This window comes from Chlorocebus sabaeus, chromosome 20 (assembly GCF_047675955.1).
Source record: "Chlorocebus sabaeus isolate Y175 chromosome 20, mChlSab1.0.hap1, whole genome shotgun sequence".
Lineage (NCBI taxonomy): Eukaryota > Metazoa > Chordata > Mammalia > Primates > Cercopithecidae > Chlorocebus > Chlorocebus sabaeus.
The window spans coordinates 66,546,104-66,568,203 of record NC_132923.1 but is presented as its reverse complement, the minus strand read 5'-3'; the positions used below and the strand labels follow the sequence as shown (position 1 = coordinate 66,568,203).

At 43.0% G+C, this 22,100-nt stretch overlaps 1 protein-coding gene and 1 pseudogene across 2 annotated transcripts in view; one reads left to right on the top strand and one right to left on the bottom strand.

Moving 5' to 3' along the window:
* Positions 1 to 6,538, bottom strand: part of ANKRD13C (ankyrin repeat domain 13C) — an 88,368-nt gene extending 81,830 nt beyond the window's left edge. For both annotated transcript variants that reach the window (XM_007978310.3, XM_007978311.3), the window contains exon 1: positions 5,767 to 6,538. In XM_007978310.3, the coding sequence (XP_007976501.2) occupies positions 5,767 to 6,196 (430 nt within the window). In that variant the 5' untranslated portion in view covers positions 6,197 to 6,538. The remainder of the gene's footprint in view (positions 1 to 5,766) is intronic.
* Positions 6,539 to 6,556: 18 nt separating this feature from the next.
* LOC140709226 (putative uncharacterized protein ANKRD13C-DT) lies at positions 6,557 to 7,445 on the top strand (annotated as a pseudogene).
* The last annotated feature ends 14,655 nt before the right edge of the window (positions 7,446 to 22,100 follow it).

Genomic DNA, 22,100 nt, shown 5'->3' with positions numbered 1-22,100 from the left:
AATAAACATACCCTATGGCCACCAAATAGATTATCCTATCTTTTCAATCCTCAAAAGCACTTTTTTTTTTTTTTTTCTTTTTTTGAGATGGAGTTTAGCTCTTGTTGCCCAAGCTGGAGTGCAATGGTATAATCTCGGCTCACCCCAACCTCCACCTCCTGGGTTCAAGCGATTCTCCTGCCTCAGCCTCCCGAGTAGCTAGGATTACAGGTGCCTGGCACCATGCCCAGCTAATGTTTTGTATTTTTAGTAGAAACAGGGTTTCACCATGTTAGGCTGGTCTCGAACCCCTGACCTCAGGTGATCAGCCCGCCTTGGCCTCCCAAAGTGCTGGGATTACAGGCGTAAGCCACCGTGCCAGGCCTGCACCTTTTTAATCTTTCTGAAATTGAGATTTTTGTCAATCACTGGCTAAAGAAATCTGCCAGCCATGAAGCAGACATTTTACACGTTAATCATTTCATTGTCACTTCCCTGTGGCAACTGCATTGGCAGGAATATTCTTAATTGAATTTTAACTTATAATTCGAAATCTCTAACATTGTGTGAAATAGCTTCAAGAACATATTACCATGAAAATATTATAAGTAAATATGAAAATTAACAAGGGAAAATTAAAATTAAGCATATATAGAGAAGATGGCTTGTCACCTGCCAGGCAACGTAATTAAAGGCAGGAGAAACTGCCAAATTTCTCAGAATAAATCAGAAATTTTTCACATCTAGGAAAGGCTGGCTTGAGCAATTCATATGTTCAGGACTTTCATCACTTTGGCACCTAAAAGCTTCTGACTAGCATCCAAGAGAAGCTGCTTAGCTTCTTAAGGACATTTAACTCAAGGGAAAAAACAAAATTACAAGTCTAACCAATAGGAAGTACAGTCAAACCAAGAAAACCTATACGTTTCATATTCTCCAATTCTCAATAAGTAAAATTATTATCAATTATTAAAAATGTCATGTCATCATGATCCTTTGCCAAACTATCAATGACAAAAATTGATTCAGAAAAATCCTTACACTGACAGTGGAAAAAGGCTTAGATTCAATCTTTTAATTTTACACTAAAGAAAAAAGTGGTATATAACCAAAGACACAGAGTTCCATAATTTTGTGTACGTTTAATATTTCTTCCCCATCCAAAAAACAGCTGTTATTAAGTGATAAGTCACAATCATCTGGCATATTTGAATACAATGTATACATGATTTTATAGCTGTTACTGTACTTAACATACCTCAAGAAATATGTTTGGACCCAGAATACAATACTTCACAAAATAACTGATGACTCAAAAAAAAAAAATTCCTATTCAACCAATATTTTACCACAAAAGTAAAAGCTCTATGCTTTCTCCTATTCAATTTAAGTCAATAACTTGCAAATGCATACACATACCAAAAAATTTTACCAAATGAGAGAGAGTTTAAACTCAAATAGCTTATGAACGGAACTAAATAGTGATCAAATCAGGATTCAACAAGCTCTCCAGATACAATAAAGGACCAAAACTAACAAAATGGCCGGGCGCGGTGGCTCAAGCCTGTAATCCCAGCACTTTGGGAGGCTGAGACGGGCGGATCACAAGGTCTGGAGATCGAGATCATCCTGGCTAACACGGTGAAACCCCGTCTCTACTAAATACGAAAAACGAATTTCGTATTTATACGAAATTCCAGCCAGGCGAGGTGGCGGGCGCCTGTAGTCCCAGCTACTCCAGAGGCTGAGGCAGGAGAATGGCGTAAACCTGGGAGGCGGAGCTTGCAGTGAGCCGAGATCGCGCCACTGCACTCCAGCCTGGGTGACAGAGCGAGACTCCGTCTCAAAAAATAAAAATAAAAAAAATAACAAAATAAAATGTAATAATGCTAAAGTCCTTTGTTGAGGTTAAAAAAATAAATAAATAGAAGGGATAGAATGGAAAGACAGCAGATCACTTGAGAACAAAACATAATTTAAAAATTAACATACTCTTGGCCAGGCATGGTGGCTCATGCCTGTAATCCTAGCACTTTGGTAGGCTGAGGTGCGCAGATCACTTAAGGTCAGGAGTTCCAGACCAGCCTGGCCAACATGGTGAAACCCTATCTCCACTAAAAATACAAAAATATAAAAATTGGCCAGTGTGGTGGTGCATGCCTGTAGTCCTAGTTACTCAGGAGGCTGAGACAGGAGAATTGCTTGAACCCAGGAGATGGAGGCTGCAGAGAGCCAAGATTGCACCACTGCACTTCAGCTTGGGTAACAGAGTGAGATTCCATCACAAAAAATAAATTAATTAATTAACATACTCTTGCACTGCATAACTGTGTGCTGCTTTACAGCAATATAGTCTCCCTGTTGTCTTTGCTCACGAGGCTAATATATCTCCAGCAATAAGGTTAGTTCTGGGCACCATCTTCTAAGGGAAGAATTAACAAACAAGTTCTACTAAACAATGACAAAGATTTTCATTTACTTATTTAACACACATATAGTATTTACTATGTTTCAGGGACTATTCTAAATACTTTACAAACAATGTGATGAGGAATAGATATAAAAGTTAGGAATATTTAACCTGAAGGTAATCTTGCCAAATATCTAAAGGGCTATCATGTGGACAAAGTAGCCCATTTATTTGGGCCATTATATAAAAAAAAGTAACAAACAGGGCTGAGATCTGGGCTCCACAGAAAAACCTGAGCTGTCCAATGGTAGAATCTCTTTACAAGACTCTTGTAAGGAATGAGAAAAAAATATATTAAAGAACTTTGCTATCAAACCCCAAATGCACATTATGAGAATTGACTTCCTTGCAATATAGTGGGTCCCAATCAATAGAAATACTTACGAAGAGGTTCATGATATACTTTGGAGTCCTTGCTATGATCCATAGCTTTGAGATTTATACTATGTAACTTTAGTGACGTTTCCTTGCCTCTCTAGGCTTTACTTTTCTTATTTTTAAAATGAGTATAAAACTATCTGCTTTGGGCTGGGCGCGGTGGCTCATGCCTGTAATCCCAGCACTTTGGAAGGCCGAGGTGGGTGGATTACCTGAGGCCAGGAGTTTTAGATCGGCCTGGCCAACACGGTGAAACCCAGTCTCTACTAAAAATACAAAAATTAGCCGGGCATGGTGGCACACGCCTGTGGTCCCAGCTGCTCAGGAGGCTGAGGCAGAAGAATCGCTTGAAACTGGGAGGCAGAGACTACAGCAAGACCAGATGATTCCACTGCACTCCTTTGCAGGGCTGCTGTGAGGATTTAATGTTACAATGTATGTAAACACTTAGTACCCTGCTGACCTACTGGATAAATTGTATCTATAATAAGGACAATAATCATCACTGTCCCCATGTTGGGAAAGGAATCCTTATGATGAACATAAAACTATGTAATGCATGGTATAATTGTCTGGCTCTGCTATGTACCCGTATGAGTGTATTATTCTGCTATGCACTTATGTCAAAGCAATCCAAAGAGAATATACAGCTTTTATTTATTTATTTTATTTTTATTTTTATTTTTATTTTTGAGACCGAGTCTCTGTTACCCAGGCTGGAGTGCAATGGTACGATCTCGGCTAACTGCAACCTCCGTCTCCCAGGTTCAAGTGATCCTCCTGCCTCAGCTTGCCAAGTAGCTGGGATTACAGGCATGCACCACCATGCCAGGCTAATTTTCGTATTTTCAGTAGAGACGGGGTTTCACTATGTTGGTCAGGCTGGTCTTGAACTCCTGACCTCAGGTAATCCATCCACCTCGGCCTCCCAAACTGCTGGGATTACAGGTGTGAGCCACTGCACCTATCCCAGTTGCTTTTGTTTAAGTGATTTTGTAAGTATTTATCTTCTATAATTTTAAAGGAAAAACATCCTAAAAATCTAAAAGCATCCAGGTTAGTAAAACATCAAGACTAAAAGTAATAACGTATCAGAAAAATTTATGAGGGTATGGGAGAAAAAAAGACTAAATAAGAAGCACATTAAATTGAAGCCACTGTTCCTAGGACGCCTCACTGTAGGAGATGAGCATGTACACATTGCAGGGGGGAAAACAATTATATTTACCCCAGGTATGTGAACCACTGGTTACATTAATCAGAAACATCAACGATATAAGGTCAGCTAAACACAATAAAAAAACCTTACTTTAAAAAAGTGAATTTCAGTGGGCTAAGAACAAGAGTTTAAGAGTATATAGGATTCTAATTACTTTGAACAGAATTTGAACTTAAACAAATGTACTCCTAAATGTTGGGTTGAAGACAGGGAAGCCCAATAATCCTGTAATTCAATACCTTCAGTGATACTCATCCATCTCTTATTTCAAAGGGAGTTAACTCTCAAATCTTTTATCTGTTTCAGGGATATTTCAAGGTAATGTAACTATGGCTACTATGTAGACCAAATCTGAAAAACTTCCTAATAATTGACTACTAAACTGAAGCTACAACCCATCTTCCACTAACAACTGTTTTCCAGAGGGTTAGAATATAATTACCATCATCAATCAACAAACAACATTATGCTTCTACTATAATAATAAAATGATTAAGTAATTTAAATGTAGGAATGAAAAACTGGCTGCAACTTTAAGATACTTTTTTGGGGATTTACGATAAATGATAGGTAGTGATTTTATTACATTACAACATTGTAAATTCGGAAAACAAATGCAGTTGTTAGAGAATTATACAGCCAAGAAAAACCTTACTCTTTTTTTATCTGAATTTTTGTCCTAAAAAGCCTACAGTCCGATGGAATTAAGGGAACTTATTTCACAGGCAAATATTTCATTGATACGTATATCATTCTGAGCACAAAGTTGGTTGAGCGTGTTCTAACTGAATGTATACACTTTTCATATTAAAAGCAGAGGGATCAACAATATGTGCCAACTACCCAGTTTAAAATGGCCTATTAAATGTTAAAATGTCAGTGTTCACATTAGTTTTCATTAATAAATTTACTGTTGCTTAAAAGTTAACTCAGTCACACGATTTTTTAGAATTAAACAAAAAATTCAGCTTACAAGGCAAAAAGAAATGGTTAATATAGACTAAGATAAAATTACTATGAAAATCATAATTCTATTTTTAGTCACAGTCATCAAGATGAGACATTACTATTAGCAATTATCTACTTAAAACAAGCAAAAAATCAAATCTCTACTCCAACAAAAATCGGCTGTTGAGAAGTCTAACTGTTCTAGGTATCAAATACCAACAAATTTCTACCGTGTGGCTTTCAGAAATCAAACATTCTAAGTTTACTACAAGCAGACAAAAAAGAAACAACCTGGTGGCAGGCAGAATCACAACCAGTTGCCGTCAAGATGGGATCTGTTGTGAGTAATGAAGGGAGGAGGGCAATTTATGTGTTCAAAATTTAAAATGCCAAGGTGGGGGGAAGGGGAGAGAAATAAAAAATACATAGCTCCATAAACCAAGGGAGAAAACTAAGTTGGGTGAGACGCAACCTAAAATTTCTGGCAGTCCAGAATCAGCAAATCGAAGGCCTGTCTCAAACAAAACAGCTACTCACGAGAAACTTTGAAGTGGGCAAGGAGGATACATTCCTTTGCACCCACAAGAACCAACCCCCTGACCACTGGCACGCTATTACTGAGTCGCTCATGATTTACCGAATGGCCCGGATGATGGGCAAAGGAGAGGAAAGAAGAGTCTGCTGGAGGGGGGGCCTAGGATTCCAGAAGCCTGGGGAGGCACACCCTCGGCTCGGGGAAGGAGAGAGGTGGAGAGGGGCTAGCACTCCTCACCGTGATTATCTTTCTGCCCGATATTGTGCGTGCGGATGAGAGAGGAAAGTCTCCTCACATCCCCCTTGAAGACGCACTCGTGCACCGGGTAGTGTGCAGGGCAACTGCCTGCATCCGCGACGACAGCAACGGGGTTGGTGCCGGCCAGAAGGGCCGGGGACTGGGAGGTGGCAGTCACGGAGGAATTGTGCAGCGGCAGAGCCGGGGCGCCGGGGGGATTGGAGGAGGACGGAGCTGCCTTCAGCTGCAGCCGGTGGTGATGGTTACTGAAGATCTTATGACAAGATTTGCCGCCCTTGCCAATCCTGCTTCTGGTAAAGGTGCCGCCAAGGGCAGCCGCCGCTTCCTCATCCCCGGGCTCCAGCAGGTCCCCTTCTTCTTTGCTGGGCTTGTGGTCCCTCCGCAGTGAGCGGATCTTCTCCCCGGTCATCGCCGCCGCCAGGGGCAAGGCGGGGAATCGGGAGGCTCACCGCTGGCGACTGAGCTGGCGCTGCGGCGGCCCAAGGCGATTAGAGCGGTGGCCAGGAGCCTCCAGCGCAGCATGAACTCCCACTGCGCCCCCGAGCCTGGGACAAACGCATCTCCCGGGGAAGAGCCGGCTCTTGCCTAGGCACGAAGGGACGCGCGCTCGCTGGGGGGAGCTAGAGCTCAGGTGCCCACGACATCAAGATCTCCGCCTCGCCGTCGCAGCTGCCGTCGCCGCCTCACACCGAAAAACAGGGCACGGCCATCTTCCTCTTGCTCCTCTCGCGAGAGCTCCCCCCGCGAGAGCTCCCCCCGGGAGCGATGAGAGAGGAAACACCGCGATAAGAGAGCCGCCTGCTCCCTCCCTCGCACCTTGTATTCCCAGAATCACTAGGCGCCGGCGCCTCCCAGGCAGCGTGTTTCCGTCCCGAGCTGGAGTTTCCCAGCTGCCAGCCGACCTCGAGACCGCACTCCCTCCAACCGCGCTTTTTGTGGGCGGTCTGAAGCCACAGCCTGCGTTGGATATGTTCGGTGCATGTTATAAACAACCACTTAAACCGTCCGGATCTGCGCCTACCGCAGAGGAATGCAGAATGACGCCACGGCACGCAGGATGTGATGTCACCGAGATGCACAGAATACTCGTTCAATCAACATTTACTGAGCATCTACTTCGTGCCATACACCGAGCTAGCAAATATATAGAGCACCAGTCCTGATTGCAAGGAGCACTATACAAGAGGAATGACAGCCAAACAATTAAAAGAGGAGGCGGGGTTGCACGCAAAAGGGAGGGGCGAATTTTTGTGTTGAGTTGTCAGGAAACTCATAGAAGAGTTTAGGGGCTGACTTTGGAAAATGATGGGCTGTCCAGCAAACGGAAAGAGGGGAGGCCACTCAAATATGTATTAGATGAATGAATTTCGGGCAGATGTCAGAGTTAACATGAGGGTGGAGACACTCAAGGAGCGCAAATAATCGTGTAACTGAAATATAATTGTATTAGTTCATGGCCCACCTCAACCTAGTGTCAAACTCTGAAGAACCGTGAATCTGCCAACCCTAAAACTTCAACAAAGTAACTAAAGCTGGCCACTGAGGAGGTAAGGATGGGGGTTAGCAAAACATCCTAAAGATCTTAACCCATTTAGCTCTCCAAAGTTCCCCTATATTCTGACAGCAAATACTTCAGGTCTCTCTCTTTTTTTTTTTTTTTTTTTTTTTTTTTTTTTTTTTTTTTTTGACAGCATCTCTGTAGTCCAGGCTAGAGTACAGTGGTGTGATCTCGGCTCACTGCGACCTCCATCTCCCAGGTCCAAGTGATTCTCCTGCCTCAGCCTCCAGAGTAGCTGGGATTATAGGCCCGCGCCACCCCACCAAGCTAATTTTTGTACTTTTAGTAGAGACGGGGTTTCGCCATGTTGGCCAGTCTGGTCTTGAACCCTGACCTTAGTGATCCGCCAGCCTCAGCCTCCCAAAGTGCTGGGATTACAGGCATGAGCCACTGCGCTCAGCCAGATCTCTTCTTTCTGAAGTTTATACTACCACTAACTCATCTCCACAAACAAACAACTCTGTGCGCCTCTCCTAATCCTCCCCGATCACTCAACTTTTCACCTCCAATTTTCTTCCCAGTCTATTCAAATAAACCTCTTTCTTCCTTTTCTTTCTTTTTCAGTGGAGTGGAGAGTTCCGTTTATGTTAAAACATTACCCAATCAGCAGTTCAAAGCATCCTCTTGTGACAGCAGTAGAGATTGAGCAAATACATGCAGTAATATTTTCTTCTTCCACAATAGCCAATATTTATTGTTAAGGGTAAGCCAGGCAGTATGCTTGGCACTTTATATGCTGTTATCTCCCCCTGATTAGCATTAATATCCTCACTTGAAGTTTTTTAACTTCAAGTTTAAAAAACTTGCCCAATACTTCAATGCTAGCATGTGGTATAATCAAATCTGACTGTAAGGCTAGAGAGAGAGGAAGGGCCAGGTCATGCAGGGCTTTGTATGTCATCTTAAAAGTTTACACTTGGCCAGGCGCGGTGGCTCACGCCTGTAATCCCAGCTCTTTGGGAGGCCGAGGCAAGCGGATCATGAGGTCAGGAGTTTGAGACCAGCCTGGCCAATATGGTGAAACCCCCCTCTCTACTAAAAACACAAACATTAGCTGGATGTGGTGGCATTCGCCTGTACTCCCAGCTACTCCGGAGGCTGAGGCAGAAGAATCGCTTGAACCCAGGAGGCAGGGCTGCAGTGGGCCAAGATCATGCCACTGCACTCCAGCCTCAGTGACACAGTGAGACTCTGTCCAAAAAAAAAAAAGAGAGAGAGAGAATAGTCTTTTTAGAGAACTTAAAGCAGGGAATAGCATAATGCAATTCACCTTTTTAGAAAATTCAGTCACTCAGGCCAGGCGCAGTGGCTCATGCCTGTAATCCCACCACTTTGGAAGACCGAGGTGGGTGGATCACCTGAGGTCTGGAGTTCAAAACCAGCCTGGTCAACATGGTGAAACCCTGTCTCTACTAAAAATACAAAAATTAGCTGGGCATGGTGGGCACCTATAATCCCAGCTACTCAGGAGGCTGAGGCAGGAGAATCGCTTGAACCTGGGAGGTGGAGGTTGCAGTGAGCCAAGATCGTGCCATGGCACTGCAGCCTGGGTGAGAAGAACAAAACTCCGTCTCTAAATAAATAAATAAATAAATGAAAATTCAGTCACTCATACTTTAGATAAGCATCAAGAACAGAATTTTAAAGAAGTGTGCAGTAATTCAGATGATGAGAGCATGAACCAAGTTAGTGAGAGTGAGGCAGGAAAAGGTTTAAGAGATTTTTTAAAAAATGAGTTCAATCTTAGCATATTGAGTTGAAAGTTGCTTATCTGTAGGGAGTTAGATGGTCTACATTTTAGATATTTGCAAGTGATCCTTAGGTGACAGAGAACCAGGTATAGGCTGGATTCAGAAGTTATTATTACACAGAAGTTGATGCTCAAGAAGTAGGTGAGTTCCCCAAAGAAGAGTTTATAGAGTGAGAAATTAAGAAGGTCCAGTATAGAACAAAATCTTGAAAACACCAATATTCAAAGCGTGTGTATAGGGAAAGTGGCCAGCATACTATTATTACTAAAAACCTACACCAAATAATATCTCATTATACTTGTGAAGTATTCTATCACTAGATCCTAGATTTGAAATTTCTTTATTAGTGGCTGTCACCCATGAATGACATGGATGTCACCCATGGAATGTGGAAACTCCTAAGTATCCCTCCAGTAAAATCAAACACCATACATACCAAAAATAATAGGCCAAGTGTGGTAGCTCACACCTATAATCCCAACACTTTGAAAGACCAAAGCGGGAGGATCATTTGAGGTCAGGAGTTTGAAACCAGCCTAGGCAACATAGTGGAATCCCATCTCTATCAAAAAATATAAAAAATTAGCCACCTGTGGTGCTGAGCACCTGTAGTCCCAGCTACTCAGGAGGCTGGGGTGGGAGACCGACTTGAGCCCGGGAGTCCAAGGCTGCAGTGAACTGGGATTGCACCACTGCACACCAGCCTGAGTGACAGGTAACCTGTTTTAAAAGTAAATCATCATTCTCAGCAAACTATCGCAAGAACAGAAAACCAAACACCACATGTGCTCACTCATAGGTGGGAACTGAACAATGAAAACACTTGGAAACAAGAGGGGGAACATCACACACTGGGGCCTGTTGTGGGGTTGGGGGAGAGGGGAGGGATAGCATTAGGAGATATACCTAATGTAAATGACGAATTAATGGGTGCAGCACACCAACATGGCACATGTATACATATGTAACAAACCTGCACGTTGTGCATATGTACCCTAGAACTTAAAGTATAATAAAAAAGATAAATAAATAAATAAATAAAATTCATCTTTATTTATTATTTATGTTATTTAATTTTGAGACGGAGTTTTGCTCTTGTTGCCCATGCTGGACTGCAATGGTGTGGTCTCGGCTCACTGCAACCTCTGCCTTCTGGGTTCAAACGATTCTCCTGCCTCAGCCTCCCAAGTAGTTGAGATTACAGGTCTCCATCAGCATGCCCAGCTATTTTTTGTATTTTTAATAGAGATAGGGTTTCACCATGTTGGACAGGCTGGTCTCGAACCTCTGACCTCAGGTGATCTGCCCACCTCAGCCTCCCAAAGTGCTGGGATTACAGGCATGAACCACCACACCAGGACTTATTTTTTGTTGTTTTTTTGAGATGGGGTCTCATTTTGTCAGCTAGGCTGAAGTGCAGTGGTGTGATTTCAGCTCACTGCAACCTCCACCTCCCAGGCTCAAGTGGATCCTCCTACTTCAGCCTCCCAAGTACTGGGACTATAGGGCCTGGCTAATTTTTGTATTTTTTTGTAGAAACTGGGTTTGACCATGTCACCCAGGCTAATCTCAAACTCCTGGACTGAAACCATTAACTCACCTCGGCTTCCTGAAGTGTTGGGGTTACAGGTGTGAGCTACTGCCCCCGGCCCATTCATTATTATTATTTTTTTTTATAGAGACTGTCTCACTGTGTTGGCCAGGCTAGCCTTGAACTCCTGGGCCCAAGCGATCCTTCTACCTCGGCCTCCCAAAGTGCTGAGACTACAGGTGTGAGCCACTGCACTTGGCCCCATCTATTATTTTTAAGGGCTTGTAAAAATGGCAGAAATATAAGATTACAATATATTATTAAAAAAAAGATAGAAATATGACTGTAATACATTATGAAAAATACAAGGATCGAAATTATATAAGCTCCCAATATAATATAAAAGAGGAAGTCATTAATTCTATTTGGGGAAAATAGAAATTGGATGATTGGAAAATCTTTCTGGGGCTGGGCGTGGTGGCTTAGGCCTGTAATCCCAGCACTTTGGAAGGCCGAGGTGGGCAAGTCACTTGAGGTCAGGAGTTCAGCCTGACCGATGGTGAAACCCCATTTCTACTGAAAAATACAAAAGAATCGGCCAGACATTGTGACGTCTGCTGGTAGTCCTAGCTGCTCAGGAGGCTGAGGCAGGAGCCTCAGTTTGACTCCTGAACCCAGGAGGCAAAGGTTGCAGTGAGATTGCGCCACTGCACACCAGCCTGGGCGATATAGAGTGAGACTCTCTCTCTAAAAAAAAAAAAAAAAAGAATTATATCAAATTTTATCTCTTCTTAGCACAAGTATTTTTTTTTTTAACTTGGCATAGAATTCAGAGCCAGGAAATTGTGTTGAACTAACTCTCTAAATAAAATTTAGCATGTCATTCTATTATGAACGTATGCCACAAACCACAATAGTATTAGCATTACTAGTACCTGTGACTTCACAACCAAAAAAACCACAGGTATTTTCATTTCACATAACAGTTGCTGCAGACAACTCAAAATTTCATTTGTAGCCATTAGTACCTCTAAAATTAGCTTAATACGTATGCTCATTGCTATGTCTTGTTCTTTAATGAGTTAATGAAGAAGCATATATACTACTGTATTACGAATTTGCTTTTAAAATATTTTGTTGGCTATTTCAATACTCAAAATTTCCTTGTAATCTAAAATATTTTACACATTTAAAAACACTGTTCTGAAAATGGGTCCCTAGGTTTCTCCACACTGCCAAAGAGTCAATGGCACAAAAACAGAAATTAGGAACTTCTTCATAGGAATATTTAATGATACCTGCACATTCGTCTCCTTTTCTCTCCTATCCAGCAACCCATCATTCTGAATTAGGTGTCCCTCCTTTGTCTTCTTTCTGATTTCCCATTGTAACTTCTGCTTGCCTCCTTGATATTCTTATCTGGTCTCAACTAATCCTTGGAGCTCTCTGAGTACTGGAACCATGCTGACCATTGCTGTATGCAGAGTGCCCTACAGGGAGTGAATGCTTAACATTAATAATAAGCAGTTGTTGAATTAATCAATTCATTAGAACACAAAACCCCAAGTATCTTCAAGGTACTAAGACAACTGCAGACTCAGTAATGAGATGCTTTAAATAATCCCAATATAACTACACTGAAATTAGCTACTACGCTCTTGGATTCTTACATGAAACCAAAGGGTAGATACATCATTTAGGACTTTTTGTTTTTCATATGCAAGTAACAATAAATTCAGTTGAAACAGGGTTGAATTAAAGGAATGTATTGACTTACATACCAGAAAGGTGCAAAGTCTTCAAGAGTGGCCCCTCAGGATCCCGTGTCAGTTTTTCAGTGAATCTCTCAGTGTTTCTCTCTGTATGAGGAGTCCTCCTCAGGCCAGCTTCCTTAAGAACACAAGATAGCTGCCAGCAGCTAACAGCGGCCACATGCCTCCTCCTTAAGGTCCAAAGGAGTTCCTGCTCCCAGATAAATCTGGAGTATGACACTTACAAAATAACCGAGAGTCCAATCTGTGTCCCAGAGAACGGTGATTGGCTCAGGCCTGAGTTATCTGACAAACCCCTGTGAAGAAGGGGATTACTCAGATTAGTTTCACCCAATCAGAATTGATCTCGGAGCCAGAGGTGGGGCCAAGCTCTCCAAACCATGAACTGTTTCATAATGGGAATGAGGTGGGGAATAATGTTGGAGATACAAACGCGAGAGTGGTCAGCAAAGGTACTACACCCAAAGACTTAAAACAGGATTTTGCTTCAAAAAAATCTGTTATCACAGTGTCTTAAATTCAATATGATAAAATATGTAGTGATTATCAATTATGTCAATATGTAATGAGTAAATAACTTCACTGGTAAACACTGTATTTACTTTTTATTCAAATTTTACCAAGATAGAATGCAATCCAACAATTCAAGTGTAGAACTAAACTACTGGCCATGTGCTGTGGCTCATGCCTGTAATCCCAGCCCTTTGGGAGGCCGAGGCTGGTAGATCACCTGAGGCCAGGAGTTCGAGACCAGCCTGGCCAACATGGCAAAACCCCATCTCTACTAAAAATACAAAAATTAGCCGGACATGGTGGTGCACCCCTATAATCCAAGCTACCCAGGAGGCTGGGGCAGGAGTATACCTTGAAACTGGGAGGCGGAGGTTGCAGTGAGCCAAGATTGTGCCATTGCACTCCTGCCTGTGTGACAGAGGTAGAGTCCATGCCAAAAGGAAAAAAAAAAAAAAAAAAAAAAACCACTGAAAACTAAACTACTGAATTTGCTAGATAATACTCTGTAGTTCTACAAATTAGCAAATTAATTTCTCTCATGGTGTAGTTACCCCAAATAATGCTCAATTTGCCTTGAATAACAGAAAGCTTCTGAAAAATGAATGTTTTTCAACTTTTTCTAATGAGAGTTTTGTTAAATAGTTTATGTGCTCACCAACACAAAACACTGACTAGACAGTTAAATCTGGCTCTAAGAAAGAACATTCTGAATTTTGCCAGAAATTTATGTATCCATATTAGCCCTATACAAAGCACCTAATCCCTATCGTGGTATCTTCATTTAACAAAAGCATTAGTATGGTAACATGAAATACAGAACAGCAGTACTGTACAAAATAAAATCTCACTCGTTATATTTTTTAAATGTATCATCAGACATCTGTAGTTACTAACCTTACTCAATTCTCATTGCATTGCATACTAATGATGTTTCTAGTGTAAACATTAGTGCAAGTTTAGTCTACATCTTTTTTCTTTCATCTTCTCTGAATATTTGTGTTTCATATTCTCACAATAATCTGGAATATGATTTCCTACACTCCACATTGGTTGAACAAGATCTAGGAGTATTTTGTTTGATAGATGATACAGCTGTCTGACTGATGAGGTAATCGTCTCTGAAATCTGACAACACAACAGTACACTGACAGATGAAAATAACAAACCATGTAAATCAATACTTTCTTCACACATTTTACTTCCATCTCCCTGGGTCTCAGTATTTTTCTGTTTCCTCTAAATCTGCCCCCTTCCTTTCTCAGAGGCAATGCAGAGCACTTTCCCTTTCTTCTACAGTTTCTGATCAGTGGTTATCAGTGATTTTGTAAAATTTCTCTTAAGTAATCAGAAAAAAATCTGAGAAGCAGGGGTTGCCAAGGAAACCAGAGCCAATAACAGCCGGAAGTTCCTGAAGGAAGAAACTCGTTTGAGACAGATAAAACCCACAGACTGATTTGGAGGAAGAGGGAGAAAAAAATGCCAGGATCACAGTGAAAGGCTAAGTCAATGACATGAAAAGGAAAAGATAAAGTACAACATTCATAATTAAAATTATTTTTAGATCGACAAAGGCTAGAAACAAGAGAATTAGAACAGACACAGGAATGGGTTTTTTAGTGAAAGAAGAGGTTAAGACACAAAGGGTAGGCCCAACACTTTGGAAGGCTGAGGCAGGTGGATCACTTGAGGCCAGGAGTTCAAGACCAGACTGGCCAACATGACGAAAACCCATCTCTACTAAAAATACAAAAATTAGCCAGGCGTGGTGGTGCATGCCTATAATCCCAGTTACTACAGAGGCTGAGCAGGAAAAATGCTTGAACCCAGGAGGTGGAGGTTGCAGTGAGCCGAGATCCAGCCTGGGTAACAGGGCACGACTGTCTCAAAAAAAAAAAAAAAAAAGGGTAGTGTGTAAGAGATTCAGTACTTGTGTGTCCATAGCTTCCTGGATATGTTTTATTTTAAATTAATTTATTGCTCAGAATATATGTAACTATATTCTGTATCTACAGTCTAAATACTCTGGGCTGGTGCAGTGGCTCACGCCTATAATCCTAGCACTTGGGGATGCCGAGGCGGGTGCATCACCTGAGGTCAGGAGTTCAAGACCAGCCTGGCCGACATGGCCAAACCCCGTGTCTACTAAAAATACAAAAATTAGCTGCGCGTGGTGGCAGGTGCCTGTAATCCCAGCTACTCGGGAGGCTGAGGCAGGTGAATCACTTTTACCCGGGGGCAGAGGTTGCAGTGAGCCGAGATCGTGCCACTGCACTCCAGCCTGGGTGACAGAGTGAGACTCTGTCTCAAAAATAAAAATTAAAAAAAAATTAAATTAAATTAAATTTAAATTTAAATTAAATAAATAAAAATTCCTCAAGAACAACTAACTCAAAACTTCCAAAATGAAACTCATCTCCATCAGCAATCTCACTGGCCAAATCCATATTTCACTTTTCATTACCTTTGACTCCTCCCTTGCCATGAGGCAGGAAAATAGTGTCTGGAGACAGGAAACATAAGGCCAATTCACACTTGAGCTATGACAGGAAATATCCTCTCCATAGGGTGTATGCTGTAAATAACTTCGTAATTTTACTTCATCCTCTCCATTTACATAGGATGTAACCCAAGTAACTAATGGAATCCTCTAGGGGGTATTTAAACTCCCAAAAAAATCTGTAACAGGTCCTTTGAGCCACTATGCTCGGGCCGGCTCCCACGCTGTGGAGTGTACTTTCATTTTCAGTAAAACCCTTCGTTCCTTCCTCGCTTTGTGCATTTTGTCCAATTTTTTGTTCAAGATGCCAAGAACCTGGACCCCCTCCACCGTTAACAGTCATAAACTCCACATTCAACCAGTCACAAAATCTTGACCTTTCTACCTACTGCAGAGCTCTAAAATGGTACTATTTCTCTTGATTTTTCCACTGCCGATGAAAAGAGTCAAACTCTGTAAAATATTTGAAGAGATTCATTCTGAATCAAATATGAGTGACCATGGCCTGTGACACAGCCCTCAGGAGGTCCTGAGAACATGTGCCCCAGGTAGTCGGGGTACAGCTTAGTTTTATACATTTTAGGGAGGCACGAGACATTAACCAAACACATTTAAGAAATACATTGGTTTGGTCCAGAAAGGCAGGACAGCTTGAGGTGGTGAGGGAGACTTCAGGCTATCAGTAAATTTATTTGTTTTTGTTTTGTTTGAAATGGAGTCTCCCTGGGACACCCAGGCTGGAGTACAATGGTATGATCTCAGCTCACTGCAACCTCAGCTTCTTGGTTTCAAGCAATTCTCCTGCCTCAGCCTCTTGAGTAGCTGGGACTACAGACATGTGCCACCACGCCTGGCTAATTTTTGTATTTTCAGTATACATGGGGTTTCACCATATTGGCCAGGCTATTCTTGAACTCCTGACCTCAAGTGATCCACCTGCCTCGGCCTCCCAAAGTGCTGGGATTACAGGCCTGAGTCACTGCACCCGGTTTATAGGTATATTTAAAAATTTTCTAGTTGACAATTGGTTGAGTTTGTCTAAAGACCTGGAATTAACAGAAAGGATTGTCTGGGTTAAGATAAAGGATTATGGAGACCCAAGTTCTTATTTGCAGAAGAAGCCTTCAAGCACTAGGCTTCAGAGAGAAGAGACTGTAAAATGTTTCTCATCAGACTTAAAGTCTGTGCTGATGTTAATGCCAGAGAGGTGTAATGAGGCATGTTCGACCACCACTTCCCATCAGGACCTGAAACAGTCTCTGCAGCTAAATTTTAAAAGAGCCCTGAATGAGGAGGAAGTCCATTCAGATAGATGGTTGGAAGGGGGGTCTGAGAATTTTATTTTTGGTTCATACTACTAGCCATATTTGGATTCAGGCTACTATCACTTGAAACTGTCTCCAAACTGATCTGTCACTCCTATTTCCCACCTATGCTTGCACACACAAAACCCCACATCACTCACCCCTTGGATTGCCAGATGTATCAAATAAAATTATAGGACACCCAGTTAAATTTAAAGTTCAAATATCCAACAACTTTTTAGTATATGTGTATCCCAAATAGGACAGGGATATTTGTAATACTTGAGATATTGTCCCATGCAGTATTTGGGATGTATTTATACTAAAAAAATATAAAAAAATAAAAAAATGTTGGCCGGGTGCAGTGGATCATGCCTGTAATTCCAGCACTTTGGGAGGCTGAGGCGGGTGGATCACGAGGTCGGGAGATTGAGACCATCCTGGTTAACACGGTGAAACCCCGTCTCTACTAAAAAATACAAAAAATTAGCCAGGTGCGGTGGTGGGCGCCTGTAGTCCCAGCTACTGGGGAGTCAGATGCAGGAGAATGGCGTGAACCCGGGAGGCGGAGCTTGCAGTGAGCCGCCATCGCGCCACCGCACTCCAGCCTGGGCGACAGAGCGAGAGACTTCGTCTCCAGGAAAAAAAAAAAAAGTGGTTTATCTGAAATTCACATTTACCTGGACTTCCCTAAAGCAAAAATAAAATTGTAAGGCCCCCCAATCATCTGAATAGACTTCCTTCACGGCCAGGGTACTCTTAAAATTTAACCTGAGAGGCTGGGCGCAGTGGCTCACGTCTATAATCCCAGCATTTTGGGAGGCCGAGTCGGGCAGATCATCTGAGGTCAGGAGTTCGAGACCAACCTGGACAACATGGTGAAAACCCGTCTCCACTAAAAATACAAAAATTAGCTGAGCATGGTGGCAGGCACCTGTAACCCCAGCCACTTAGGAGGCTGAGGCAGGAGAATGGCTTGAAGCCAGGAGGTGGAGGTTGCAGTGAGTCGAGATTGTATCATTGCACTCTAGCCTGGGTAACAAGAGTTAAATTCCGTCTCAAAAAAATAAAACAAAACAAACAAACAAAAATTAACCTGAGAGCCTGGTTCAGGCCATAATGAGAAGTGGGGATCAGACCTGCTTCATGATACCTCTCCGGCATTAACATCAACACAGATCTTAAATCTTAAATGGACCTTTACAGTCTATTCTCTCTGAAGCCTGCTACCTGGAGACTTCATCTGCATGATAAAACTTTGGTCTCTGCAAGCCAGACATTTCCTTTCTATTGATCCCAGGTATTTAGATAAACTCAACCAATTGTCAACCAGAAAATGTTTAAATCATATTGGAAGCCCTCCCCACCCACCACTTTGAGTTGTCCTGCTTTTCCGAACCCAACCAATATATTTCTTCTTTTTTTTTTTTTTTTCTTTTTTTTTTGAGACAGAGTCTCGCTCTGTTGCACAGGTTGGAGTACAGAGGTGTGATCTCAGCTCTCTGCAAGCTCTGCCTCCTGGGTTCACGCCATTCTCCCGCCTCAGCCTCCCAAGTAGCTGGGACTACAGGCACCCACCATCACGCCCGGCTAATTTTTTGTATTTTTAGTAGAGACGGGGTTTCACTGTGTGAGCTGGGATGGTCTCGATCTCCTGACCTCGTGATCTGCCCACCTCAGCCTCCCAAAGTGCTGGGATTACAGGCGTGAGCCACCGCGCCCGGCCCAAACCAATATATTTCTTAAGTGTATTTGATTAATGTCTAATGTCTCCCTAAAATGAGTAAAACAAGCTGCACCCCAACCACGTGGGACACATGTTCTCAGGGCCTCCTGAGGCCTGTATCACAGACCATGATCACTCATATGTGGCTGAGAATAAATCTCTTCAAATATTTTACAACTTGACTCTTTTTGCCGATACCTTGTACTTCGTCTGGCAACCTTACTCACCCCTCAACCATTTGTTTGAGTTGTTTAGAGTTATGGATGTAGTTAAAGTACAAAGACAAATGTGTGTGTGGGAATAATAACGCCAAATTCAAGGTAGTGGTTTCAATGGAGCATGAAGGAGAAAAACACCAGCGGGGTATGTAAGAAAATTCTACCGTGTGTGTTTGTATTATGTATGTATTTTTAATTTTTGCTTTTTAGGTTTTTCCTTTTTTTAAAGAGTACTTATGTGATTTTTTTTTTCGGTGATAGGTCTTGTCACTGGAAATGGGTCCCTATCCAGACCCCAAGAGAGGGTTCTTGGATCTCTTGCAAGAAAGAGTTCAAGGCGAATCCATAGAGTAAGATAAAAGCAAGTTTATTAAGAAAGTAAAGGAATAAAGAATGGCTACTCCGTAGACAGAGCAGCAGCACAGGCTGCTCAACTAAGAATACTTAGTTATTTCTGTATACACTAAACAGGGAGTGGATTATTCATGAGTTTTCCAGGAAAGGGGTAGGCAATTCCTGAAACTGAGGGTTCCTCTCCTTTTTAGACCATATAGGGTAACTTCCTGACATTGCCATGGCATTTGTAAACTGTCATGGAGCTGGTGGGAGTGTCTCTTAGCATGCTGATGTGTTATAATAAGCATATAATGAGCAGTGAGGATGACCAAGAGGTCACTTTCGTTGCCATTGTTATATGTAAAGTTTTGGTGCTGCAAAAGAAGTAGCACTCAAATATAAAATTTTCTTTTTAATTCTCAGCAAGGCAAGTTACTTCTATATAGAAGGGTGCAAATTGGACAAGGGAGGGGAAGGGGTCCTTTTTTTTTTTTTTTTTTTTTCCTCGAGGCAGAGTGTTGCTCTGTCGCCCAGGCTGGAGTGCAGTGGTGTAATGTCAGCTCACTGCAAGCTTTGCCTCCCAGGTTCACGGCATTCTGCTGCCTCAGCTTCCTGAGTAGCTGGGTCTACAGGCACATGCCACCACGCCCAGCTAATTTTTGTATTTTTAGTAGAGACTGGGTTTCACCGTGTTAGCCAGGATGGTCTCGATCTCCTGACCTCATGATCTGCCCACCTCGGCCTCCCAAAGTGCTGGGATTACAGGTGTGAGCCACCACGCCTGGTGGGAAGGGATTCTTATCCCTCAAGCACATGGTTCCTGCTGCTGTGTCCCTCCCCTATTGGCTAGGGTTAGACTACACAGGCTAAATTAATTCCAATTGGCTAATTTAAAGAGAATGACAGGGTGAGTGCTTTGGCAGGAGTCAGGGTAGAGCAGGTAGCAGGTAATTGGAATGAGTTAGGGTGGAGCTAGTGATTGGAATGTAGGGTGGAACAGGTGATCAGAATGAGTCAGGGTGGAGTAGGTAATCGAAAAAGGTTGCTTACGAGGAAGTTAAGTTTAAAAGCAGAAGGCAAATAATTGAACATATTAATAGTGACATATTAATTCTTTGAAAAGAAATTTAGGACTCATATCTAACACCATCTTGCTTTTGGTGGATTTTGGCTGGCTTCTTTACCGCATGCTGTTTTATCAGCAAGGTCTTTGTTACTTGTATTGTGCCGACTTCCTTAACCTCCTGGAATTCAGCCTAGTAGATCTCAGCCTTAGTTTACCCAGCCCCTATTCAAGATGGAGTCACCCTGTTTCAAATGCCTCTGACAGTTTTGCTTTGTCACCCAGGCTGGAGTGTTGTTGGTTCACCGGAACATGAGTTCTTATGTTTTTGTCAGGCCTCTGAGCCCAAGCCAAGCCATCATATCCCCTGTGACCTGCATGTATACATCCAGATGGCCTGAAGCAAGTGAAGAATCACAAAAGAAGTGAAAATGGCCGGTTCCTGCCTTAACTGCGGACATCCCACCATTGTGATTTGTTCCTGCCCCACCTTAACTGAGCGATTAGCCATGTGAAATTCCCTCTCCTGGCTCAGAAGCTCCCCTACTGAGCACCTTGTGACTCCCACCCCTGCCCGCCAGAGAACAACCCCCTTTGACTGTAATTTTCCTCTACCTACCCAAATCCTATAAAACGGCCCCACCCCCATCTCCCTTCGCTGACTCTCTTTTGGTACTCAGCCTGCCTGCACCTAGGTGATTAAAAAGCTTTATTGCTCACACAAAGCCTGTTTGATGGTCTCATTACAGGGGGTCCTTGCTCCCAGAGCTCCCAAGATGGTGGCGGGCCACTTCCAAAATGGCGGCAGGCCACTTCCAAGATGGTGGCAAGCCTCATGTTCTCTGACCTGGAGTTCTTGGCCTCACGGATTCCAAGGAATGGAATCTTGGGCCATGCGGTGAGTATTATAACTCTATTAGAAGCTGTGGGTCACGGAAGAGAACCGTGGAACCCAGTGACTAGTGTTCAGCTCAATTAGGAGGAACCCAGTCACTTCGCCATACAGGAAAAATGGCAAGCCTTTAGCCCGATCGGGAGTGGCAATGGGCGCCTCACTGGATCAAGAGCAGGGCAGACACCCTGCTGGATCTGGAGGGATGGAAGTCAGTGGCGGGTCTGTGACAGCAGCAAATAGCAGTGGTGGATGCTGAGGGAAAGCTCAGCTGGAGCCGTAACAAAACACCGACCAGAAGAGTGCAGTTGCAAGATTTAATAGAGTGAAATAAAGTGGAAGACAGAGCTCCCATATAAGGGGAGGAGACCCAAAGGGGGTTGCCCTAGCCGGCTCAAATGCCTGGATTTATATCCTGATCCTTGTCCCTCCCGCTGTGCTCTCAGGCAATAGGTGATTGGCCTGTTTTGCCTAATTAGCATTTTAGTGAGCTCTCTGATTGGTCAAGTGTGGGCTAAGTTGCAAGCCTGGGGTTTAAAGGTGGATGTGGTCTCCTTTCCAGCTAGGCTTAGGGATTCTTAGTTGGCCTAGGAAATTCCAGCTAGTCCTATCTCTCAGATGCACGTGACATTTGGTACGTGACTCAGATCGGGGGACCTGCCTTGGGAGATCAATCCCCTGTCCTCCTGCTCTTTGCTCCATGAGAAAGATCCACCTACGACCTCTGGTCCTCAGACCAACCAGACCAAAGAACATCTCACCAATTTTAAATCAGGTAAGTGGTCTCTTTTTACTCTCTTCTCCAACCTCTCTCACTATCCCTCAACCTCTCTCCTTTCAATCTTGGCGCCATCCTTCAATCTCTCCCTTCTTTTAATTTCAGTTCCTTTCCTTTTCTGGTAGAGACGGAGGAGACGCATTTTATCCGTGAACCCAGAACTCTGGCAGCGGTCACGGACTTGGGAAGACAGCCTTCCCTTGGTGTTTAATCACTGCGGGGACCCCTGCTTGATTATTCACCCACATTTCAGAGGTGTCTGATCATCACAGGGATGCCTGCCTTAATCCTTCACCCTTAGCAGCAAGCACCACTTTCCTGGGGGGCAAGCACCCCCCATCCCATCTCTCCATGTCTCTACCCTCTCTTTTCTC